Genomic DNA, 26,943 nt, shown 5'->3' on the forward strand with positions numbered 1-26,943 from the left:
CTTACCCACAATGGAGAGAGATCGCTGCTTCCACATGCTCAGTTTTATGGTGTACTCTGGCTACTCACTCCTTCCAGTTTTTGGTGCACGCCCCAGCCCTTCTGACCTGACGGTGAAGGGGACAAAGGATTGGTCAGCCCAGTTCCCAAAAAACATAGCCTCACTCTTGCCGTGGTTGTCTTTGGCTTCCGAGGACAGTTCGAACTGGTTGCAGATGCTCATCAGTCTGCGAACGGACAGCGGATTCGAGCAGAAGACGGCGACGTCGTCCATGTACAGGGAGGTTTTAACCTGAGTGCCTCCGCTGCCTGGGATTGTCACCCCTCTTATGCCCGCACCCTTCCTAATGGACTCAGCAAAAGGTTCGCTACAACAAACAAACAAGACAAGGGAGAGAGGACAGACCTGTCTGACTCCAGATTGGATCGGGAAACTTTCTGATTCCCACCCATTGATTGTGACTGCGCTACTGATGTTTGTGTAGTTCAGTTTGATCCAATTGCAGATTCCCTCCCCAAACCCCATTTTGGAGAACACGTCCATCATGTAGGTGTGCAATATCCTGTCAAAAGCCTTCTCCTGGTCCAGGCTGATGAGGTAGGTGTCCACCCTCCTGTCCCGTATATAGGCGACCGTATCCCTGAGTAGCGCGAGACTATCAGAGATCTTCCTGCCGGGTACAGTACGGGTCTAGTCAGGGTGAATCACCAACTCCAGAACAGACTTGACCCAACTGGCGATGACTTTGGATGGAATCTTGTTGTCAACATTAAGCAGTGAGATGGGCCGCCAATTTCTGATTTCCGCCCTCTCCCCCTTCCGCTTGTAGATGAGGGTGATGATGCCTTTCCTCATGGATTTGGACATGCTGCTGGCCAGAAGCATACTCTCGTACACTTCCTGCAGGTCTGGGCCAATCCAGTCCCACAGAGTCGGATACAACTCAATCAGTAAGCCGTCGCTTCCGGGAGTTTTACTCGTCTCGAAGGACCTGACGGCGTTTGTCAGCTCATCCAGAGTTAGCGGTTTGTCCAGACACTCCCTCATGCTGTCATCTAAAACCTCCGTGCTAGATGACAGGAAGGACTGGGAGGCCGTGCTGTCCGTGGGCTTCACGTCGTACAGCCCGGTATAAGAGGATTTGCTGATCCTTAGAATGTTGGACTGCGAAGACGGTACCGAGCCATCCTCTTCCTTCAAGCTGCTGATCACTGAGCTCTCTCTGTGTACCTTTTGGAAGACGTAATGCAAGCACGTCTCATCCTGCTCAACTGAGTGGACTCTGGACTGGAAGATGATCTTGGAGGCCTCCGTGGCAAAGAGCGAGGCCTGCTGGTTCTTTACCTCTTGAAGATCCTCCTTGACCTCGACCCCCATCGACTGCAGCCGGAGCAGATTTTGCATTCTTTTCTGGAGTTAGGACATTTCCCTCTGTCTCTCTCTCGCCCTCTGAACACCTTTGAAGATAAAGAACCTCTTGATGTTCTCCTTGATCGCTTCCCACCAGTGAACTGGAGACTCAAAGAGGTATTTCATGGTTCTCCAATCTTTGTAATCCCTTTTGAGTTCCTCAACGTTTCTGGGGTTAGCAGTATAGCATTGAGCTTCCATGTCCCCCTGCCAACCCGCTGGTCGTCCTGTAAGTGACAGTCGGCCAGTAAGAGGCAATGGTCAGAAAAGAACACTGGCTTGACGTTGGTGGATTTGACCGTGACAGCACGGGACACAAACAGGAAGTCAATCCTGGAATGGGTAGACCCATCCGATCAAGACCACCTGCTCTGTCTGCAGGTTTGCTGAAGATGTCGTGCAGCTTGGCATCTTTTACTGTTTCTATTAGGAATCTGGACATAGCGTCCAGTTTGCTGTCGTCACTGCCAGATCGTCCAGCTGTATCGATGAAGCAGTTGAAGTCACCACCTAGAATGACCAGCCTGGACGTCGCTAGCAGCAGTGGGAGCTGCTGGAAGACGATCAGCCGCTCGCTGCATTGAACCGGGGCATACACGTTGATCAATTGGAGCGGAGCATTGTTGTACATTACGTCTGCTACGAGGAGGCGACCGCCCACCACCTCCTTAACTTCGGAGATGGTGAAGTTACCTCCCCGCAGCAGAATACCCAGGCTGGAGGAAAGGCAATCATTACCCCCCGACCAGATAGATGGCCCGTGGGACCACCATCGCAACCATTGCCTGTAGGTGCTGAGGTGTGATATTCCACACTCCTGCAGTAACAGTAGGTCGGCTTTGACCTTGGTGAGGTAGTCCAAAGTTAAAACACATCGCATAGTGGATTTAATGCTACGTACGTTAATCGAAGCAATCTTTATACCCATTTTTAAGTTAGCTGTTGCTTCCCGCACCATTTGTCCTTGCTAGTCCCAGTCCTTTGGTATGTTCCTGCATACCCATAGTGTACGCAAGCTGTTTCACCTTCATTGGGCTCAGAAACCCCTCCTGGTTTCTCATGCAGGGTTTGTTCCGCTGGGGTGACATCGGGTGGGGGGGGGTGGTCTTGTAGACAGCAAGGCTTGGGCTGTCCTCTGCTCTTGGTGTCTTTCCCCTCTGTTCCTCCTCAAAGACATCACTGCTTCTGGCTTCCTGGAGCTGGAGTGCGGCTGACGCTTCTTTGCTCTCAGTGTCCCAGAGCTGGGGTGTGCTGGGCGTGTCGCTAGGTTCGGCACTTTGGGTTTGGGGTGTGCTGGGTCCATCACAGCATCCCCAGAGCTGGGGGGCTTTATTTTCCAGCTCCTTTGAGTTCTGCCGCTTCCTTTGCAGGTGCCATCGTTCCGGCCCTACCTCGTCCAATGAGGAGGAGCTGCCGTAGTCTGTCTCAGAGGGTAGCCTCCTCTTGCCACTGGTTTGGGTGGTGGCCTGTTCCTTTTTTGGAGGTTTTTTCTTTGTGGTTTTCCTTTGTACCACTTGCCACTGACCAGTTTGTCCATCTGCTACCTCCTCCTCTGTCTGTAGAGGGGGGATTTCCGGGCACGGGGTAGATGTTGGGTCGCTGGTTGCAGCTGCCTCCCCTTTCTTCTCCTTCCCAGGCAGACTTTCCTCGCTGTGGAGAGGGTTGCTTGTCTCCTTCCCAGCACCAGACACATTTGCCGTTCCTTCACCCGGCCTTTCCTTGGACCTTGCCACCTGGGCATAAGTGAGGCAGCGTTTGGGGCAGGTTTTGTAGAGGTGCCCTGCCTCACCGCACAGGTTGCAGCACTTACTCTGCTTACAGTCCTTGGTCTGATGGCCTTCCTTCTTGCAGTTCTTGCAGACCACTGTGCTGCAGTTAGCTGCCACGTGACTAGATTTGCCACAGGTGCGACAAACTCTGGGCTGCCCCGCACAGAGCAAGAAGCCTCGACTTCCCCCGATAGCGAAGCTGGAGGGAGGATGGATAATGGCTCCATTGGCGTCGACCTTCAAGGTCACCTTGACCTGCCGCTTTCTGGTCCAAATCCCAAATGGGTCCTCGACATCAGTACTGCTGCCAGCCACCTCGACGTACCTGGCGAGGAAGGTGAGTACATCGACAGCAGGAACATGGGGGTTATAGAGGTAAATTATCACCACCTGGTCACGTTGACACGGCAGCGTGAAGAGTGGCTCCACTGTGAGGATCGACATCGGCGCCTGGTTTTCCTTCTCCTTGAACACCTTCAGGAACATGATGCATCCGCCACGTTCTTGAACGTCACGTTGAAATATCCACTGCTGGGGAAGTCCTGCAGGCAGAAGATGTCTGCAGCTTGGAATCCACAGCAATCAATAAGGATTTTCTTAATGAAGAAGGTACGGTCAACAGGCGCATGTCCTTCCTTATCCTTCACCACCACCCGAACGGTGTTATGCACTCCCTGGCCTGAAGCTCTAGAATTGGTTACAGCATTTTACTCAAAACCTACCTTGAACAGGATCAAAGGCCACTGATCATGGTTTCTTCCCCTGCCTGGTGAGTCTAACCAGCACAGACTCTCTGTACCGTGAGTTTAACCAGCACAGACTCTCTGTACCGTGAGTTTAACCAGCACAGACTCTCTGTACCGTGAGTCTAACCAGCACAGACTCTCTACTGCGTGGCTACCCACTGGAACCCATGTAACTGTACAGCAGCCAGAACCTTTAGGGGAAGAATTGAAAAAAAGTTCTCCTGCCATTATATCTGATATGTGAGAGGGAGTCTGGCCTCAGATCAGGGACAGGAATGGCTGCACGGCCAGCTGCATTATCAGAGATGATGCAGGAGACACACAAAGTACCAACAAAATACAATAAAAACAGTCACATGGTGAAACGTGACAGTGCAGAAGGGGGAGAGTGGAGAAGAACAGTGCAGGTTATACTAGTGTCAGAGAGCGTGTAGGTTATAAAAACAAGAAATGCTGGAACCACTCGTCTGGCAGCATCTGTGGAAAGAGAAGCAGAGTCAACGCCTCGGGTCAGTGGCCCTTCTTCGGAACGGACCCTTCCGAAGAAGGATCACTGACCCGAGGCGTTGACTCTGCTTCTCTTTCCACAGATGCTGCCAGACCTGCTGAGTGGTTCCAGCATTTCTTGTTTTTATTTCAGATTTCCAGCATCCGCAGTATTTTGCTTTTATTTTAGCGTGTAGGTTATACTGGAGTCAGAGGGGATGTAGGTTATACTGGGGTCAGAGGGGGTGTAGGTTATACTGGGGTCAGAGAGGTGTAGGTTATACTGGAGTCAGAGGGGATGTAGGTTATACTGGGGTCAGAGGGGGTGTGGGTTATACTGGAATCAGAGGGGCTGTAGGTTATACTGGGGTCAGAGAGGGTGTAGGTTATACTGGGGTCAGAGGAGGTCTATGCTATACTGGAGTCAGAGGGGGTGTAGGTTATACTGGGGCCAGAGGGGGTGTAGGTTATACTGGGGTCAGAGGGGGTGTAGGTTATACTGGGGTCAGAGGGGGTGCAGGTTATACTGGGGCCAGAGAGGGTGCAGGTTATTCTGGGGTCAGAGAGGGTGCGGGTTATTCTGGGGTCAGAGAGGGTGTAGGTTATTCTGGGGTCAGAGAGGGTGTAGGTTATACTGGAATCAGAGAGGGTGTAGGTTATACTGGGGCCAGAGAGGGTGTAGGTTATACTGGGGTCAGAGGGGGTGCAGGTTATACTGGGACCAGAGAGGGTGTAGGTTATACTGGGGTCAGAGGGGGTGTAGGTTATACTGGGGTCAGAGGGGGTGCAGGTTATACTGGGACCAGAGAGGGTGTAGGTTATACTGGAATCAGAGAGGGTGTAGGTTATACTGGGGCCAGAGAGGGTGTAGGTTATACTGGGGTCAGAGGGGGTGCAGGTTATACTGGGACCAGAGAGGGTGTAGGTTATGCTGGGGTTGGGGAGAATGATGCAGATTTATAATGAGGGCAGGGATTTCAAATTGTTGAAGATTTACCTGTGAGAGTTTGTTGCCTTCCTGCGTCACTAAGCTTGATCCGAACGGGAGGTTCAGGGTCACAAAGTGTTCGTGGCTGCAGATGACCCTCAGAAAATCGATTCGTCTGTCGTGGAGGTGAGGCCTGGCCTCAGCTTTCTCTAAAAGCTAAGAACAAAGGCTTCAGTGTAGACGAGGTATGTGGAAGTGGCACGTAGAATTCTGGGTAAGCAGGAGTGAGGTGCAGTGTGGTAATACGACCTAGAACTGTAATCAGGCGCTGGTACAACCTCAGCCCAGGCTAATCCCTCCCCACCCACTTTTATTGAAGGAAAAATCAATAGGAATATGCTATTGACAGGCAATATACAAGGATTTTAAATGGTTGACATGGCCAGATAGGGGAAATAGGGGAATGGATTCCAAGCCAAATAAAATGGAATCGGTGACAGATTCTGATCATATTCCTTGTGCAAAATATCACTGAGTTACCGCTTTTTAAACTTTGTTACATAATTCTGTAGGGTTTAAAGATCCATCATCCAACATGGAGGCCAACATGGAGAAGCAGGGACACAGGCACAAACACCGCACATGCAGTGATCCGACCATCAGCTCCTGAACTAACTGGCTCCACATCACAACAACACAGAACTCACTATTGAGACAGGTGAGCTCACCTCTCTGAAGTGGAAGAGGATGATGTGGGGATCTGAACTCCATCATTCCTAAGCCACATTCAGACATCCAGTGAAGTGGTGCTCTCAGCTGGCTTCCTTTCCATTTCACCCAGATATGGTTTAGATGATTTACCTTGAACTCCAATCCCACAATTGATGGCCATATTCTTGAGTTTGAGTGTTTAATCCTGATTTGAACTCACCCAAACTTGGGAATCAGTATCAAGGACAAGGAATGGTTGAACCCAAACTACTTTCAACTACTGAGAACTCTGATTATTTGCTTCACTGTGATGATTGCTTGTTTGATCGGTGTGTGTGCATGTGACAGATGAAGCCTGACAGACTCTCAGGACTGCACATTGGCATGGGGTGACTGCATGTGTACTGGGTGCAAGGTTGTGCAGCCCTGGGTGCAACCTTGTGAAGTGATATTTATATTGGTTAATTACTTGTGGGCGGCACAGTGGCGCAGTGGTTGGGGCGGCGCAGTGTTTAGCACTGTAGCCTCACAGCTCCAGTGACCCGGGTTCAATTCTGGGTACTGCCTGTGTGGAGTTTGCAAGGTCTCCCTGTGACTGTGTGGGTTTCCACCGGGTGCTCCGGTTTCCTCCCACAGCCAAAGACTTGCAGGTTGATAGGTAAATTGGCCATTATAAATTGCCCCTAGTGTAGGTAGGTGGTAGGGGAATTGTGGGGATGTGGTAGGGAATATGGGGTTAATGTAGGATTAGTATAAATGGGTGGTTGATGGTTGGCACAGACTCGGTGGGCCGAAGGGCCTGTTTCAGTGCTGTATGACTCTATGACTTGTAACTGAAAGCAGAATAAAACAGCATCAAATGTCCACAATACATCTTCAACTGGCTGCACGCTCACTATTTTACCCTTCATCACACCCTCCTTAATATTTAGCGGCCATATGATAACCCTGGACCAGCTGACATTGAGCCCTTCATTCCTGTGGTTCTGCTGACTCTGGAGATATTTCTGATGATCAGCTGATGTATTAGAGGACGGATGAACTCAACCTGCACAGCAGTCTTACCTCTTGGTGGTGGTGACCAATCAGACGAAGAATGAAACCCCGGTCCATGAGGGACAGCAGGTCATTCAGGAAGAACCCCAGGCTCAGGTTTGTCATTTCTGTGATATCAGCATCCTGGAGAAATACAAAGTCACAGCAGTTATTTTGAAACAAGTATTCTCAATGTGCTGTCACACCCTAAGACACGACAATCCTACATTGATAAAACCACCACCTTCCGTCACCAATCCAATGATCCTGGTCTTTTGCACACCTGACTGTGACGCTAATCATTTCATAGCAAACACTATCCTCCTTTAGACTCGGACTTTGTATTACAGAGAATGATTTTGTGCAGTTTATGCCTGCAAAATCCAATAAATATATCATAAACACAACATCCAGTAAATGCAAACCGCCACTAGCAGCAGCCTGACTATAGGCACAGCTGGAGGGGAGCAGTGAGTGTGTACAATCCCATCTCTCGTGGTTTTACAGCATCCCTGACACAGAAGCAGCAAAAAAACAATAAAACCTCAGTAAAGCATCCATTTTATTTATTTAGAGATACAGCACTGAAACAGGCCCTTCGGCCCACCGAGTCTGTGCCGACCAAGAACCACCCATTTATACTAACCCTACAGTAATCCCATATTCCCTACCACCTACCTACACTAGGGGCAATTTACAATGGCCAATTTACCTATCACCTGCAAGTCTTTGGCGGTGGGAGGAAACCGGAACACCTGGCGAAAACCCACGCGGTCACAGGGAGAACTTGCAAACTCCACACAGGCAGTACCCAGAATTGAACCCGGGTCCCTGGAGCTGTGAGACTGCGGTGCTAACCACTGCGCCACTGTGCCGCCCTTATTCTATTTGGTATCCAATTTGTCAACCTATCAAACTGATCAACTTGCTGAAAGTGAACAATGTTTAATATTCTGACAACAGCCAGCTCCGCCACTTTTAAACATTTCACTCTCCTTATGTCCTCCCTTGGTAGAATGCCTCGATACTTGATATATTGCCCTTTGTTCCCAAGTAGGATGCCCCAATGCTCTATATGCTTTGTTGCTGAATAAGATGCCCACTGCTCCTGGTGAAGTCGCTTCCTATGGTTAAGTAGGGTAAGTGCACCCCCAGATTGTGTCTCTCACCCATTGTCACCAATCCCTCTCTGGTACCACACTTCCTGTTTTAATAAATACTGGCATATGTAATATTCCTGGAAGTTCATCATTCTGCATGTATGTTACTGACAATGAGTTGCATTCAAATTATTGCAATATGCACACAGATAGACCATTAAAAAGTCAGGGGAGTGAGGAACCCAGGCAGGAACTGTATTAGATTATCACTGTCAAATCACTTCCTGAATTCAGTCGGGCAACACTGGTGTATAGGGTGGGGTGCGTTCAACATGTAACATGCAGGGACAGAGGTGTATGAGGTGGCAGGTTCCTCTCTGGCACAAATGAGGTGAAACCCAAAGAAATCACACTATGCACCAGTGTGTGTACACAATCGTGAGCTGTAGTGTATCAGAAGCGGGGCCCCACCAGCCTGACCTCAGTTTAGCAGCACCCACCCACCTGATGTTTCACAAACTCTGTACCAATGTTGACCATCGTGTAGATGATGCCTGGGAAATATTCTGAGAACCGTAGGTTGGGAGGAAGTTTCCAGCGGTCCGTGTCAGATAGGTACTGGCTCATACTTTTAATCTGAAAGGCAACAGAAAGAGGAGGAGACTGAGTTACCATTGGAAACACTGTTAATCTGAAATAAAAGCAGAAAATGTTCAAAATAGACAGCAGGATTCCCATGATGACACTGATGCAAACTATACCAATCACTGGTTTAATAATTCAGTTTCAGAATTTGGCAAAAGCTGTTTGATTTCACTGTGCATGCCTCAGCACTGAGAGCATGACCCTGATCTTCTTTAAGGTCACAAAATCATGAGTCCCGAGTTAAGGGCCATGCTGTTCGGACATTACTATCAGCATAGCCTTATCAGTAAAAATCTACTGATTTCTGTTAACCCAGGAATCACAGTAGTTTGGGACAGAGTGTTCCAATTTTCACGATCCTTTTTGAACCCAACGCCAACCTGTCATTAACGTTCCTGCTTCCATTTTAACTGCGGCAGGCTTCGGAGAAACCTGCAATGGAGAAGCGGCTCTGTAATTAGAATATTTAAATGAGGCCCTGCTCATCAGATTTTGGGAGGCATTGGAATTTAATGGCTGCAGGCCGAGTTTCCCAGGACTGGGAAAACACAACAACGAAAGGATTTCTCCTCTCTGCGATCATTCCCTCCCCACGTTCTCTCCCCCCATCATCTCTCCCTCCACGCTATCCCTTTCTCCATCCCTCAGGGCTCTTACACCATTCCCCGATCTCCTCCGATTAATGGGTACCCTCCCTAATGGTCCCCAGCTGCGTTCTTCTCCCACTGGCTTTACCACCCGGCAACTGGCCAACCTGTCAATCTGACTGGCTGCTGGGCAGGAAACTGAATTAAAAAATGCTAATGAGAACATGCCAGTAACTTCAGCGGAACTTCTGCGTTTCTGGCATATCTAGGTTTCCAAAACTAAATACAGTAGTCCAGATGGATTGATCAAGGCTCAGTACAACTCAAATATCACTTCCTTAATTTTGTGTTTACACTCACCTTTTGATTACTTTTCATACCTGTGCCCCAGCTTTTACTGATTTGTGTACCTGGGTCTCCAAATCATTTTCTTCTTCCATAGCTCCTAACCTCTCCCCATTAAGAAAATATTCCAGTTTGTCGTAACATATCCCTACATTGACCTCCACCCATTACTATCAGGTCTTACAGTCGGGCCTTACAAGGACAGGAATTTATTTACTCAAAGGGGGTCGTTAGTGCCAGGGAAACAAAAACACTTAGACATTGTTTATAAAATTTACCCACAACAGAAGTACCCCCAATAGCCAGAAAACAGTACCAATACTGGTGAAACATCACCAGGCATCTCTGTGAAAAGTTATCAATCAGTATCAATACCTGGGAAATAACCATCAACACCCCTGAAATATCACTGATGTCTGTGAAGTGTGTTCGATATCTGTGAGGTGTCAGTGGTACCTGTGAAACAGCATCAGTGATAACTATGACATGTTCCTGATATCCATTGTCATACCCAGTAAAGGCATGTCCTCTTCATAACATTAAACATGGACTATATTCAGCACAGAATCTACTGGAACTGAATGTTCTTTTAAATGAACCACAATGGACATTAAAATGCTGCATAAGATGGCTGCCACGTGTCAGGTGACTTTTGCAATTTCGGCTCAGACTCGGAAGTGCCTCCGGAAAGTTCCTATTTGAATGACAATGGGTGGAGTTCCTCCCTTGAATGGACAGACCAAGACTGAAACCATTTGTGGAATTAAGACTTCCTACTGTTTGTGGTCTTAACCAAAACTCAATATCTACGGGCTCCTAGGGCTGGATTTTATGGACCCCTCCCCCCCGAGGCCAGGTTGGAGGCGGGAGGGGGGGCCCATAGAATTGCGACAGATAGCGGAGCAAAGGGCCCATCGCCGCCCTATCGCCAGCAATTTTGCCAGGTGCGGGATAGGCTGATGGCGATAGGCCTATTAACAGCCACTTAAGGGCCTCTTTCCGCTACCACTGGGATATAACGAGCGGCAGGGTGTCCCTCTGCTTCATGGAGAGGGCACCTTGTAAAACAAAGCATGCTCCCTGCAGGCTTGGGTCAGGATTCCTTCCTTTGTGGGCAATACATAGTCCACGGAGGAACCCTGCTGGCAAAACCTCAATGACATCCCCTCCCCCGGACTTCAAACCCACCCTCTCACCCTCCCTTGCCGGGGTCTTCCGGACTTGTCCCGGCAACCCTCCCTCACTTACCTGAGGTTCAGGGTTGCAGCGCTGGGTCTGGATCCAAGGCCTTTGCAGTATCATAGGTGCCCCCACTAGCGGTGGCGCTGCCGATACTGCTGAGCTGCCAACCCTGTGATTGGAGGTGGGATCCCCATCTTTAAAGGGATGGGGCACCTGGCGTGGGACACAAGCAGACAAACAATGGAGGATCAGGTTGTGGGGGAGGGGGTGGGTGCACACGAAAAGGCCCAAGCGGGGATCCCCCCACCTTTTTGGCCCAGTACTGGGAGTCCCAAAATCCATGCCCCTAGACTCACTGGCTCCAAGCTCAAAACTTAACAAAGAGAGCTGTAAGAAACCAATTAAATCATAAATAGGTGGGAATGGCGATCATCCATCCCCCACTGTGTAGCAATGGCTTCGAACCTCAAATCGTTCTGGGTGAACAATGGAAGTATTGATCAGGTGGTCACCCGACCAAAACTAATCGCAGATATCGAATCTTATTACTCGAAGCACCAGGGAGAGACTGGGCAGTCTGCAAACAACAGCTGCAGAGACGGCAGCAAAGGCAAAACACCTATGCCTTAAAACTGGAGACTACCACATCTTAAAGCCTCTAAGCCTGTTCCATTTCAAGTCCAGTACAGAAAACTGACCACCTAGTACTGATTACAAGCCACTAACTTCGTGACCTGCTGAAATCCACCCCTATAGATATAAATGATATAATATATATATTAATATAGAATATAATAGATGTAAATGGATACGATATAGTTGTGATTACAGAGACATGGCTGCAGGGTGACCAAGGATGGGAACTGAACATCCAGGGGTATTCAATATTTAGGAAGGACAGGCAAAAAAGGAAAGGAAGTGGAGTAGCATTGTTAGTAAAAGAGGAAATCAATGTAATAGTGAGGAAGGGTATTAGCTCAGAGAATCCTGATGTGGAATCTGTATGGGTGAAGCTAAGAAACACCAAGGGTGGGGATTGTATATAGACCCCCAAACAGCAGTGGTGATGTAGAGGATAGCATTAAACAAGAAATTAGAGATGCATGCAATAAGGGTGCAACTGTAATTATGGGTGAATTAAATCTACATATAGATTGGGCAAACCAAATTAGCAATAATACTGTAGCGGAGTAATTACTGGAGTGCGTACGTGATGGTTTTTTGAGGAACCAACCAGAGAACAGGCCATCCTAGACTGGGTATTGTGTAATGAGAAAGGATTAGTTAACAATCTTGTGCCTCGGGGAACAGCGACCGTAACATGATAGAATTCTTCATTAAGATGGAGAGTGAGAGAGTTGATTCTGAGACTAGGGTCCTGAATCTAAATAAAGGAAACTATGAAGGTACGAGGCGCGAGTGGGCTATGATAGATTGGGGAACGTTACTTAAAGGGCTGACAGTGGATAGGCAATGGCTAGCATTTAAAGAGTGCATGGATGAGTTACAACAATTGTTCATTCCAGTCTGGCGCAAAAATAAAACAGGAAGGGAGGCTCAACGGTGGCTTACAAAAGAAATTCGGGATAGTATTAGATCCAAGGAGGAGAAATATAAAATGGCCAGAACAAGCAGCAAACCTGAGGATTGGCAGCAGTTTAGAATTCAGCAAAGGATGACAAAGGCATTGATTAAGAAGGGGAAAACAGAGTATGAGAGTAAGCTTGCAGAGAACATAAAAACTGACTGTAAAAGCTTCTACAGATATGTGAAGAGAAAAAGATTAATGAAGACAACTGTGGGCCCCTTACAGTCAGAAACAGGAGAATTTATAATGGGGAACAAAGAAATGGCAGACCAATTAAATACATACTTTGGTTTGGTCTTCACAAAGGAGGACACAAATTACCTCCCAGAAATGTTGCGGAACATAGGGTCTAGTGAGAAGGTGGAACTGTACGAAATCAGTATTAGTAGGGAAATGGTGTTAGGGAAATTGATGGGATTGAAGGCCAATAAGTCCCCAGGGCCTGATAATCTACATCCCAGAGTATTTAAGGAAGTGGCCCTAGAAATAGTAGATGCATTGCTGGTCATTTTTCAAGAATCTATAGACTCTGGAACAGTTACAACGGATTGGAGGGTAACTAACGTAACCCCACTATTTAAAAAAGGAGGTAGAGAGAAAACAAGGAATTATAGACCAGTTAGCCTGACATCAGTAGTGGGGAAAAGATGTAATAGCAGAGCACTTGGAAAACAATGACATGATCGGACAAAGTCAACATGGATTTACGAAAGGGAAATCATGCTTGACAAATCTACTGGAATTTTTTGAGGATGTAACTAGTAGAATAGATAAGGGAGAACCAGTGGATGTGGTGTATTTGGACTTTCAGAAGGCTTTCGATAAGGTCCCACATAAGAGACTAATGTGCAAAATTAAAGCACATGAAATTGGGGGTAAGGTACTGACATGGATAGAGAACTGGCTGGCAGACAGGAAACAAAGAGTAGGAAAAACGGGTCTTTTTCCAAGTGGCAGGCAGTGACTAGTAGGGTACTGCAGGGATCAGTGTTAGGAGTTTTGGTCTCCTTATCTGAGGAAGGATGTTCTTGCTATGGAGGGAACGCAGCAAAGGTTCACCAGACTGATTCCTGGGATGGCAGGACTGATGTATGAAGAGAGATTGGGTCGATTAGGCTTGTATTCGCTCGAGTTTAGAAGGATGAGAGGGGATCTCATAGAAACCTACAAAATTCTAACAGGACTGGACAGACTAGATGCAGGAAGGATGTTCCCGATGGCAGGGCAGTCCAGGACCGGGGTTACAATCCAAGGATAGGAGGTAAGCCATTTAGGACTGAGATGAGGAGGGATTTCTTCACCTAGAGAGTGGTGAACCTGTGGAATTCTCTACCACAGAAAGCAGTTGAGGCCAAATCATTAAATATATTAAAGAAAGAGTTAGATATCGTTCTTAGCGCTAAAAGAATCAAGGGATACAGGGAGAAAGCAGGAACAGGGTACTGAGTTTGGACGATCAGCCATGATCGTATTGAATGGCGGTGCAAGCTCGAAGGGCAGAATAGCCTACTCCTGCTCCTATTTTCTATGTTTCAAGAGATTCCTGCAACGACTTCGATATAAGACTCCAACTATCAAGTCCACCTAGCTGCACTCCAGGAGTGATAATGCCTTCTTCGCCAGGCCTGCAATGCATGCCTTTTCCCCAAAACGAGCCAAATCATGTGACTTATGAACTATTCCTTCATTTGTAATATGTAACAGTGCACTATCCTATTTCACAGCTTTCTTTCTCAAGTGTGTGTTTGTGTGAGTGGTGAATGAGTGATGTAGCGTCAGACTTTCCAGGTAAACTTGTGAACAAAAAATAATTCTCTTTTGTTCAACCCACGAAAAGTGTGCCACTGGTTATTCAATTGGCCAGATACTCAGCGGTTAAGAAACACACCCATCTTCCTTTTCAAAAAACCACACTATTACAGACAGTTAAGGGAAGAGAACTGGAGTTTCAGTTCTTTCTCAATTCTGTCCGTAATGGAATTGGGGGCTGCAACCGGGATCTGAACCAACTGGACTAAAACAAACTGAATCTGACATTAAAAGAATAAATTGGAAGCAAGAGGGAAAAGTTCAATAACTGAAATGGTTTCTTTAAAAAAAACGAGGACGACAGCAGCAGGCTTCACATATACTAACAATAGAAAATAGAATGGCTGACTTTAAAGTGAAATCATGCATAGAACAGGAGGATTTAACTTGGCACGTGTTAGCTAACTTAACCATTGAATAGCTCAGATCAGTAGCTGACCAGGTGGAACTTTGTGTGAGGAAAAGGGCAAGAAGCCCCAAGGTGCTAAAAGTGCTGGCTGAGCATTTTCCCCTCAGCTCAGAACTGGAACAGGCAGAAGATATAGAACCTGAAACAGACCAGGTTACCTTAGTAAAAATTCACCTGGGAGAGTGGAGGCTAGAGTTAGAATTTCAGGCGAGAAAGGAGGAACAAGAGACAGAGAAAGAGCTTTCCAGAGGGAAAAGTTTGAAAACGAATTACAAGCACAAAAAGACAGTGAAATGAGACAGATTGAATTGGCTTGGGAAAAATTGTCTTTATGTAGTGGAGAAGCCGCTAGTAATTTAAATGACCCTAGTCCAGAGACAAGCTTTGATGAAGAAGATGATATTGAAGCCCTCTTCATATCCTTTGAGAAGCTTGCAGATCAGCTAAAGTAGCCTGCTGCAAGGCCATTTAACAGGAAAAGCACGCAAGGTTTATTCCTTGTTGTTGGCCGAGAACTCCTCAAACTACGAGCAAACGAAACATGCCATCCTGAGTGCTTATGAGTTAGTGCTGGAAGAACATCAGCAGAAGCTTAAGAACTCTTGTAAAAAGCCCATTCACACCTTCCTCAAATTTGAGAGAATTACGCAATTCACATTCGACAGTAAAGGGAAGAGAACTGGGATTTTGGTTCTCTTTCATCTCTGTCCATAACAACATAAACATCTCCATTACCACACGTGAAATGCTATATGGATACCATGGAATTCCCCTGGGGTTATTAAATTTCTAAGAACAAATAAAGTTAAGGGGAGATGTAAGAGAGTTGTTCAAAGTTCTGAAGGGTTTTGATAGGGTGGTTAAGGAGAAACTGTGTCCACTGGCAGGAGGTCACTAGCCAGAGAAGACATTTAAGATAATAAGTAAAACAAAAAGCTAGGGAGAGATAAGCAGAATTTTTTCATTCAGCAATTTGTTTTGATCTGGAATGCATTGCCCAAAAGGGTGGTGGAAGCAGACTTAATAGTAACTGTCATAAAGGAAATTGGATATATACTTAAAAAGGAAAAAAATGCAGGGCTATGGGGAAACAGGAGGGAGTGGGGCTAATTGGTAGCTCCTTCAAAGAGACAGTACAGGCGCTATGGGACAAATGGCCTCCTTCTGTGCTGTATGATTCTAGAGGTCCATGCCTTGAACATCACTTCTTTTACACAGGTATACATAGATAGAAACAGTTGCAAATTAACCTTCTCAAGTAAGTTAAAAGCATTTTACACATGCACCATATAGAAGTGAAATTCTCCCTTTGGGTTGGCACACTCCGCGTTAATAAAGCAATGACTCACCAAGAGCTCAAAGAAGAACCACAGATGCCTGTAAACCCGATCTCTCATTTGTCCACTGGTGAAAACAATGCAATAGGCCAACTCTTCATGGAATAGCTGCAGGAAAATATATCATAGAAAAAAATGAAAAAAAAATTAAATGATTGGTTGGGAGAAAGAGACAGATTGTGTGCGTGTGTGTACGTATGTGTGTGTGTCTGTGTTTGAGAGATCGAGAAGTACAGAGCTGAGAATGAAGAACAGAGACAGAGCGATAGAGAAAGGAAAACATAGGGAGATACACACACACACACACAGCTGAATATTCTAAGTTACACTGAGGGTACCAGCTAGATCTGATCTGTGTTCAAGCTGGTACCAGACATGCAAGGTTCTGTATTAAAGTGGACGTTTTCATTAGTTGTAAATACTCCGCACAGTCACTTGCCTCTTTAATCTATGAAAGTGGGTTGACAGAGCCCATTTAGTAGACTGCAGCAAGCTTTAAACTGGAAGGAGTGGAGCTGATGAAAACCTTGCAATCCTATCTTTTAAATTTGATTGTGTTGTCATGCAGGTCCCCACCTGCCAAGAGTGAGGCACATTAATTTCACCACATGGACATTAAATTTCAACTTGTTGCTGGGAAGAAGAGAACGCCTGTTACAAGTGGTTGCCAGGCCCCTGGCTGGAAAGACATTTTTGCATATTAACAGACAGTATTTGTAGACAAAGGACCATTCCCTGACACACCCAATGCACAAAGCCAGAAGTGGTTATACCAGTCACGTGACTACCCTGCTGGTCAACTTGTGGAGTTTTAAATTGCAGAGACAGTGTCTGAACTGGCAGAAAGCAGAATGTTCCTGGACTGAAGACCTCTTATCTGCCTGTCTGGTCCCATCTCTTTCTCACAGAACTGAAACCCCCTGAAGACACATGAACCCCAAGAGAGAAAAGTGAACAAGGTTTAAGAAGAATTCTGGGCTCCAACGAAAAGCAAGATCTACCTTCAATCAAGGACTACAGTGAGTTCGAAGCACAGTAACAAAAAAACCCTCTTCAGAGACTGCCTCAAACTTTTCCACTTTATTTTTCCTCTGCTCTTTCTGTCCCTATTTGCATGTATCGCGTATGCATGCTAGCGTGGGCGCATCGTGTATCCGTAGGCGTCAACCAAATTAGAGTTTTAAGTTTAATAAAATTTCACCTTTCTTCTTTAAACCTAAGAATGCTTCTTTGTGCACATTTCTTTGCCTTATAATTGGAAAGCGGTGAACAAGGATTCATCAAGGGGGAGCTAAAAATACAGTGTGTTTAAAAATAAAACCCTGTTACAGCAAGACCAGGTGAAGGCTGAAAGGGAATCCTAGACCTCTTACTCACCTGGTCGTAATAGCATGATAAATGCATTTGTCCTCCATCCGCCCCACCCCAATGACCTGCATCATTCCTTGGTGGGAGGGGGCAAGATGCTGAGCTGTTGCTCGATAAGATGCAACTGTCTTTCTTAGATATTTCATGCCTACTTTTCTCCCTGTGAGATGGGGGAGGGAGATCAGTCCCAGGCCATGTACCAAGGGGCAGGAACTCAATCAAAGGCTTTCTCCATGCTGCAGAGCTAGCCGCAAGGTGTTTCTGTGACAGTCGCTGGTGATAACCCCCTTGCTGATTTCCCCCACCACCACCTCAGATTCCAAAGTATAGAGGTACATAGGAACAGGAAGGGGCCATTAAGTCCCTCGGGCCTTTTCCACCTTCCAGTGAGATCATGGTTGATCTGTGACCTAACTCCAAATACCTGGTTTTGCCCCATATCCTAAAGTATCTTCAGTTAACAGAAATCTATCAATCTCAGATTTAAAATTAACTATTGACTCAGCATCAACTACTGTTTGTGTAAGAGATTGCCAAACTTCTACCACTATTATAGAAGTATTTCCTAACTTAATCCCTGAAAGGCCTGGCTATAATTTTTAGACTATGCCCCCAGTCCTAGATTTCCCAAGCAGTGGAAATAGTTTCTCTCTTTCCACCCTCTCAGTTCCTCTTAATATTTTGAAAGCTTTGATCAAATAATCCCTTAATCCTCTCAATTCCATGGAATACAACTTTAGTTTGTGCAATCTCTCCTTGCAATTGAAACCTTGGAGATGGTGGCGTCGTGGCAATGTCACTGGACTAGTAGTCTAGAGACCCAGGATAATAATCTGGGGATATGAGTTCCAAACCCCCCATGGCAGCTGGTGGAGTTTAAATTCAATTAATTAGTTAAAAAAATCTGGAATTGAAAGCTAGACACAGTAATGGTGACCAGGAAACGACCATCAATTGCTGTAAAACAAAATGCCCATCTGGTTCACAAATGTCCTTTAGGGAAGGAAATCTGCCATCCTTACCTGGTCTGGCCTACATGTGACTCCAGACCCACAGCAATGTGATTGACTCTTAACTGTCCTCTGAAATGGCCTAGCAAGCCACTCAGCTGCACAACACTGCTACCCAAAAGTTGAGAAGGAATAAAACTGGACGCAACACCCGTCATCGACCAATGCACCGGAAATGACAACGCTGAAACCCAGCTGCAAAGTCCTCCTTACTAACATCTGGGGGCTTGTGCCAAAGTTGGGAAAGCTGTTCCACAGACTAGTCAAGCAACAGCCTGACATAGTCATACTCACCAAAACTTACCTTACATCCAATGTCCCAGACACCACCATCACCATTCCCGGGTATGTTCTGTCCCACCGGCAGGACAGACTCACCAGAGGTGGTGGCACAGTGGTATACAGTTGGGAGGGAGATGCCCTGGGAGTCTTCAACATTGACTCTGGACCCCATGAAGTCTCATGGCAGCAGGTCAAACAGGGGCAAGCAAACCTCCTGCTGATTACCACCAACCGCCCTCCCTCAGCTGATGAATCAGTGCTTCTTCATGTTGAACACCACTTGGAAGAAGTACTAATCGTGGCAAGGGCACAGAATGTAATTTGAGTGGATGACTTTCCATCACCAAGAGTGGCTCAGTAGCACCATTAAGGGCCAAGTTCTAAATGACATATCTGCCAGACTGGGCCTGCGGCAGGTAGCGAGGGACAAACCTACTAAACCTTGTCCTCACCAATCTACCTGTTGCAGATGCATCTGTCCGTGACAGTATTGGTAGGAGTGACCACCGCACAATCCTTGTGAAAACGAAGTCCGGTCTTCACATTTAGGATACCCTCCATTGTGTTGTGTGGCACTACCACCGTGCTAAATAGGATAGATTTCAAACAGATCTGGGCATCCACGAGGACCATCAGCAGCAGCATAATTGCATACAAACACAATCTGTAACCTCATGACCTGGCACATCCCTCACTCTACCATTACTATCAAACCAAGGGATTAACCCTGGTTCAATGAAGAGCGCAGGAGGGCACGCCAAGAGCAGCACCAGACATACCTCAAAATGAGGTGTCAACCTGGTGAAGCTACAACACAGGACTACTTGCATGCCAAACAGCGGAAGCAGCTTGCGCTAGGCAGAGCTAAGCGATCCCACAACCAACGGATCAGATCAAAGCTCAGCAGTCCTGCCACATCCAATCGTGAATGGTGGTGCACAACTAAACAACTAACAGGAGGAGAAGGCTCCTGAAATATCCCCATCCTCAATGATGAGCCCAGTACGACAGTGCAAAAGAAAAGGCTAAAGCATTTGCAACAATCTTCAGCCAGAAGTGCCGAATGGATGATCGATCTCGGCCTCCTCCTGAGGTCCCCAGCAGCACAGATGCCAGTCTTCAGCCAATCCAATGCACTCCACGCGAAATGACAGAAGACACTGGATACTGCAAAGGCTATGGGTCTTGACAACATCCTGGCTGTAGTACTGAAGACATGTGCTGCAGAACTTGCCGCACCCTGAGCCAAGCTGTTCCAGTACAGCTAAACACTGGCATCAACCCAACAATGTGAAAAATTGCCCAGGTATGTCCTGTCTACAAAGAGCATAACAAATCCAATCCGGTCAATTACTGCCCCTTCAGTCCACTCTCGATCATCAGTAAGTGGAAGGTGTCGTTGACAGTGCTATTAAGCACCACTTAAACAGCAACATCCTGCTCACTGATGTTCAGTTTGGGTTCCACCAGGGGCATTCAGCTCTAGAGCTCCCTTACAGCCTTGGTTCAAACCTGGAGAAAAGGACTGAACTCAAGGGGTGAGGTGAGATTGATTGCCCTTGATATCAAGGCAACATTTGACCGAGTATGGCATCAAGGAGCCCTAGCAAAACTGAGGTCAACGGGCATCAGTGGGAAAACTAGCCACTGGACGGAGTCATACCTAGCACAAAGGAAGATGGTTGTGGTTGTTGGAGGTCAATCATCTCAGTTCCAGCACATTGTGGCAGGTGTTCCTCAGGATAGTGCCCTAGGCCCAACCATCTTCAGCTGTTTCATCAATGACCTTCCTTCAATCATAAGGTCAGAAGTGGGGATGTTCTCTGATGATCACACAATGTTCAGCACCATTCGCAACTCCTCAGATACTGAAGCAGCCCGTGTCCAAATACAGCAAGACCTGGACAATATCCAGGCATGGGCTGATAAGGGACAAGTAATATTCACGCCAAACAAGTGCCAGGCAATGATGATCTCCAACAAGAGAGAATCTAACCACCTCCCCTTGACATTCAACGGCATTACCATCGCTGTATCCCCCACTATCAACATCCTGGGGGTTACCATTGACCAGAAACTGAACTGGAGTAGCCATATAAATACAGTGACTACAACAGCAGGTCAGAGGCTAGGAATCTTGCAGCGAGTAACTCACCTCCTAACTCCCAAACGCCTGTCCACCATCTACAAGGCACAAGTCAGGTATGTGATGGAACACTCTCCACTTGCCTGGATGAGTGCGGCTCCAACACTCAGGAAGCTCGACACTATCCAGGACAAAGCAGCTCACTGGATTGGCACCCCATCCACCACCTTCAACATTCACTCCCTCTACCACCGACGCACAGTGGCAGCAGTGTGTACCATATACAGGACGCACTGTAGCAACTCACCACGCCTCCTTCGACAGCACCTTCCAAACCTGCAACCTCTTCCAACTAAGACAAGGGCAGCAGATGCATGGGAACACTACAATCAAGTTCCCCTCCAAGCCACACACTATCCTGACTTGGAAACATATCGCTGTTCCTTCACTGTTGCTGGATCAAAATCCTGGAACTCCTTCCCTAACAGCACTGTGGGTGTACCCACACAGATGGACTGCAGTGGTTCAAGAAGGCAGCTCACCACCACCTTTTCAAGGGCAATTAGGGATGGGCAACAAATGCTGGCCTTGCAGCAATGCTCACATCCCATGAAACAAATAATTTTTAAAAATCTACACTGCACTCCCTCCCAAGGTCAAAAATCGCTCCTAAGGTGTGATGCACAGAACTGCTCACAGTATTCCTGGTGTGGTTTAACCAGGGCTTCGTATAGCTGAAGCATGACTTCTACTCCCTTGTATTCTATTCCTCGAGATATAAAGGCCAGCATGCCATTCATCTTTTTGATTATTTTCTCTACCTGTTTATGACATTTTAACTCAGGATAGGAAAGGGGTCTGATGAGGTGCCGCTATGTTGAATTGTGCCTTTCATATTGTCATGGAATGAGGTGATGATACTTAGTAGCTTTTGTGGACATCCGATCTTTTCTAGTAGTCTGAAGAGACCACGTCTGCTGACGAGGTCAAAGTCTTTGGTGAGATCAATGAAAGCAATGTAGAGGGGCATCTGTTGTTCACGGCATTTCTCCTGCATCTGACGAAGGGAGAACAGCATGTCAATGGTCGATCTCTCTGCACGAAAGTCACACTGTGCCTCAGGGTAGACGCGCTCGGCCAGCTTCTGGAGCTGCTGTGTTCTCGCACCCACACTTTTTGGGATTTTCTTCTCTCTGCTGCTCTCACATGCGTTCAAGTCTTCAGAAGAAGGAATTTTCCTCCACACAAGATCGGGGGGCAGGTTGTTCAACCTTGCCCGTCTAAGAGCAAAGACCAAAGTACGGAAAGTCCTCATCAGGGAACTCCTCTTTGCTGACGATGCTGCTTTAACCTCACACTGAAGAGCGTCTGCAGAGTCTCATCAACAGGTTTGCGGCTGCCTGCAATGAATTTGGCCTAACCATCAGCCTCAAGAAAACAAACATCATGGGGCAGGACGTCAGAAATGCTCCATCCATCAATATTGGCGACCATGCTCTGGAAGTGGTTCAAGAGTTCACCTACCTAGGCTCAACTATCACCAGCAACCTGTCTCTAGATGCAGAAATCAACAAGCGCATGGGAAAGGCTTCCACTGCTATGTCCAGACTGGCCAAGAGAGTGTGGGAAAATGGCGCACTGACACGGAACACAAAAGCCCGAGTGTATCAAGCCTGTGTCCTCAGTACCTTGCTCTATGGCAGCGAGGCCTGGACAACGTATGTCAGCCAGGAGCGACGTCTCAATTCATTCCATCTTCGCTGCATCTGGAGAATACTTGGCATCAGGTGGCAGGACCGTATCTCCAACACAGAAGTCCTCGAGGCGGCCAACACCCCCAGCTTATACACACTACTGAGTCAGCGGCGCTTGAGATGGCTTGGCCATGTGAGCCGCATGGAAGGTGGCAGGATCCCCAAAGACACATTGTACAGCGAGCTCGCCACTGGTATCAGACCCACCAGCCGTCCATGTCTCCGCTTTAAAGAAATCTGCAAACACGACATGAAGTCCTGTGACATTGATCACAAGTCGTGGGAGTCAGTTGCCAGCGTTCGCCAGAGCTGGGGGGCAGCCATAAAGGCGGGGCTAAAGTGTGGCGAGTCGAAGAGACTTAGCAGTTGGCAGGAAAAAAGAAAGAAGCGCAAGGGGAGAGCCAACTGTGTAACAGCCCCGACAAACAAATTTTTCTGCAGCACCTGTGGAAGAGCCTGTCACTCTAGAATTGGCCTTTATAGCCACTCCAGGTGCTGCTCCACACACCACTGACCACCTCCAGGCGCTTACCCATTGTCTCTCGAGATAAGGAGGCCAAAGAAGAAGAAGAAGAAGAAGAATATACATGCACCCCCAAATCTCTTTGGACCGCCACTGTTTCTAGCTTTTCATCATTTAAAAACCACTCTGATCCATCATTTTTAGGTCCAAAGTGGATAACCTAACACTTGCCTACATTGAAAGCCATTTGCCACATTTGTCCATTATCTTAATCTATTAATATCTATTTATGCTTCTATCTACATTGCTTACAATGTCACATATCTTTGTGTCATTGGCAAACTTGGATATGTGGCTTTCTACCCATCATCTAAGTCATTAATAAATACTGAATAGTTAAGGCCCCAACACAAATTGGACACCAAGAGTCACATCCTGCCAATTAGGGTACCTGCCCAATATCTCTACCGTCTCTTGCTGTTCAGCCAACCTCCAAATCATGCTAATACAATTTACGCCCCCATAGGATTTTGATGAGATTAGAAATCCTTTGAATTTGACTCTCACTGATTGAGTCAAGACAACCATTTTGCATCTGTAACAACGTGGCTTCAGAGGCTGGCATTTTGTTAAGAGCACTGAAGCCACAAATTTGAATGTTTTGTTGAGGTGTTACTGTCTATAATCTAGCAAAGAAAATTCCTGCTTTTTGGCCCAATAAAAGAAGGTTGGTGGAAGAGATGGCAGTGACAATCAAATGCCACCTGTAAAAACCCATGCACAGCCAGTCAGTACTGGAGAAAGCTCACTGACCTCTCCAGGGCAACTAAGGAAACAGAATTCACAGCACTGCAATAATGCCTTGGGATGTTTTACTACATTAAAGGTGCTACATAAATACAAGTTGTTGTTATTATGTCTCTATAGTGATCTCAGTGTCTGAGGCTACTCAAAGGATTTAATTCATCTAAATTTCAATAAGGAATAAAAATTTTATTTAAAAGTAGAAGCTGCATTTCATGTTTAGTTTTAAAATCCATCTCCTAAATGTATGAGTCTCTCTGATAGCCAAGAGTATTTTGTGAGTTTAATATAAAAATGCTTTATTTTAATTGTTAAACATATGCTACTAAGGATTACAGAACCAAAGGCCTGACCTTTGACATTTTTGGACTGCCGCCTCCTTCTTTTGGCTCTGTGGATTTTGATGGTTGGATCTCAGGGTCACTGGTGCTGCGTAGGCGTATCCTGCGTAACGCACTGGCAGCCTCTGGCTTGAGTGTAGCGTATTTCTCATATTCTGAGACTCCGGTCTCAAGGAGAACTAAAAATAAATTAAATGAACACAGTGCACCAACACAGACTGGATTGAGCCTGTGGTCAGTGAGTAATGACAGCAAGGAAATAACTGGCATCAGTTTCAAAGCGATCACCTTATCACTTCCTGCAAGAGTTATATTTCACCAGTAATTCAACTTTGCAACCCCATTCCTTGATGGATTTTCCAGATTTAGCTTAAAGTAATCAAAAGCAAATCATCATACAACAACAACTTATATTTATTTAACGTAATAAAACACCCCAAGGTGCTTTACAGGAGCATTATAAAACAAAGTATGACACTGAGCCACAAAAGGAGATATTAGGCCAGATGACCAAAAGCTTAGTCAAAGAGGTAGGCTTTGCAGAGTGGCTTAAAGGAGGAAAGCAAGTCGGGGAGGTGTAGGGAGGGTATTCCAGAGTTTGGGGCCTAGACAACTGAAGGCGCAGCCACCAATGGTGGACCAATTAAAATCAGGGATGCTCAAGAGACCAGAATTAGAGGAGCGCAGATATCTTGAAGCGTTGAGGGGCTGGAGGAGATTGCAGAGATAGGGAGGGGGCGAGGCCGTGGAGGGACTTGAAAACAAGGAGGAGAATTTTAAAATCAAGACATTGCTTGACCGGGAGCCAATGTAGGTCAGCGAGCAAAGGGGTGATAGGGGAATGGGACTTGGGAGTCAAGACCTGCTCAGCAGAGTTTTGGATGATCTCAAGTTTACAGGGAGTAGAACATGGGAGACAGGCCAGGACCTACCCCAACAGGGCTTCACCACACCAGTTTAGATCCATTTATTTTTTTTAAATTCATGCATGGGATGTGGGCGTCGCTGGCCAGGCCAGCATTTATTGCCCATCCCTAATTGCCCTTGAGAAGGTGATGGTGAGCTGCCTTCTTGAACAGCTGTAGTCCATGTGGGGTAGGTACACCCACAGTGCTGTTAGGAAGGGAGTTCCAGGATTTTGACCCAGTGACAGTGAAGGAACAGCGATATAGTTCCAAGTCAGGACGGTGTGTGACTTGGAGGGGAACTTGCAGGTGGTGGTGCTCCCATGCATTTGCTGCCCTTGTCCTTCTAGTTGGCAGAGGTCGCGGGTTTGGAAGGTGCTGTCTAAGGAGCCTTGGTGCGTTGCTGCAGTGCATCTTGTAGATGGTACACACTGCTGCCACTGTGAGTCGGTGGTGGAGGGAGTGAATGTTTGTAGATGGGGTGCCAATCAAGCGGGCTGCTTTTTCCTGGATGGTGTCGGGCTTCTTGAGTGTTGTTGGAGCTGCACCCATCCAGGCAAGTGGAGAGTATTCCATCACACTCCTGACTTGTGCCTTGTAGATGGTGGACAGGCTTTGGGGAGTCAGGAGGTGAATTACTCGCCTCAGGATTCCTAGCCTCTGACCTGCTCTTGTAGCCACGGTATTTATATGGCTACTCCAGTTCAGTTTCTGGTCAATGGTAGCCCCTAGGATGTTGATAGTGAGGGATTCAGCGATGGTAATGCCATTGAATGTCAAGGGGAGATGGTTAGATTCTCTCTTGTTTGAGATGGTCATTGCCTGGCACTTGAGTGGCACGAATATTACTTGCCACTTATCAGCCCAAGCCTGGATATTGTCCAAGTCTTGCTGCATTTCTACACGGACTGCTTCAGTATCTGAGGAGTCACGAATGGTGCTGAACATTGTGTAATCATCAGCGAACATCCCCACTTCTGACCTTATGATTGAAGGAAGGTCATTGATGAAGCCGCTGAAGATGGTTGGGCCTTGGACACTACCCTGAGGAACTCCTGCAGTGATGTCCTGGAGCTCAGATGATTGACCTCCAACAACCACAACCATCTTCCTTTGTGCTGGGTATGACTCCAGCCAGTGGAGGGTTTTCCCCCTGATTCCCATTGACCTCAGTTTTGCTAGGGCTCCTTGATGCCATCTAAAGGGATTGTCTCTTTCATGAGTCAGGAAACACTTTCCCACACAAAAGGGCAGTGGAATTCTGAAAGTCTCTCCCCAAAATGTTGTTGAGGCTAGGTCAGTTGAAATTTCAAAACCAAGATTGAAAGATTTTTGTTAGACAAGGATATTAAGGATTACAGAACCAAGGCGGTTAATTGGAGTCAACATCAGCCATGATGTAACTGAATGACAGAACAGGCTCGAGGGGCTGAATGGCCTACTCCTGTTCCAATGTTCCTTGTGACAAACCCAGGTGATGAGTCAAGGGCCATCCAAAGGACACAGCAAGGTTGGAAAGTGGAGGAGAGATGATGAAGGAAGTTCGGAAGTATTGATTATAGGCGATACAACAAACTGGATGAATTTGGATTTTGTCATGCCTCGGCTGACTCTCAGTGAAGGATGAATATTTTGTAATGATATTGTTGGAAAAACTGTTCTGTGTTTAGGCTCCAGAGGACCTGTTTCCTCTAATAGGACATGCTTTCTCCAAAAGAACAGGTTCCCTCCAATAGAAGACATACCCTCCAATAGGATACAGTCTCTCTGATAGTATTTTGTGAGTTTAATATAAAAAATGCTTTAATTTAATTGTTAAATGTTTTGAAGATGTTAAATAACC

General features: G+C 46.6%; 1 protein-coding gene across 5 annotated transcripts in view; it reads right to left on the bottom strand.

Annotated features, from left to right (window-relative positions):
- LOC137351703 (dedicator of cytokinesis protein 7-like) overlaps positions 1-26,943 on the bottom strand; it is a 215,906-nt gene that overhangs the window by 73,125 nt on the left and 115,838 nt on the right. For all 5 annotated transcript variants that reach the window (XM_068016430.1, XM_068016429.1, XM_068016428.1 and 2 more), the window contains 5 exons: positions 24,208-24,374; positions 16,100-16,195; positions 8,690-8,821; positions 7,116-7,229; positions 5,409-5,555 (listed from right to left, as the gene is read on the bottom strand). In XM_068016430.1, the coding sequence (XP_067872531.1) occupies positions 5,409-5,555; positions 7,116-7,229; positions 8,690-8,821; positions 16,100-16,195; positions 24,208-24,374 (656 nt within the window). The remainder of the gene's footprint in view (positions 1-5,408; positions 5,556-7,115; positions 7,230-8,689; positions 8,822-16,099; positions 16,196-24,207; positions 24,375-26,943) is intronic.

The sequence above is a fragment of the Heterodontus francisci genome, chromosome 36, assembly GCF_036365525.1.
Source record: "Heterodontus francisci isolate sHetFra1 chromosome 36, sHetFra1.hap1, whole genome shotgun sequence".
Lineage (NCBI taxonomy): Eukaryota > Metazoa > Chordata > Chondrichthyes > Heterodontiformes > Heterodontidae > Heterodontus > Heterodontus francisci.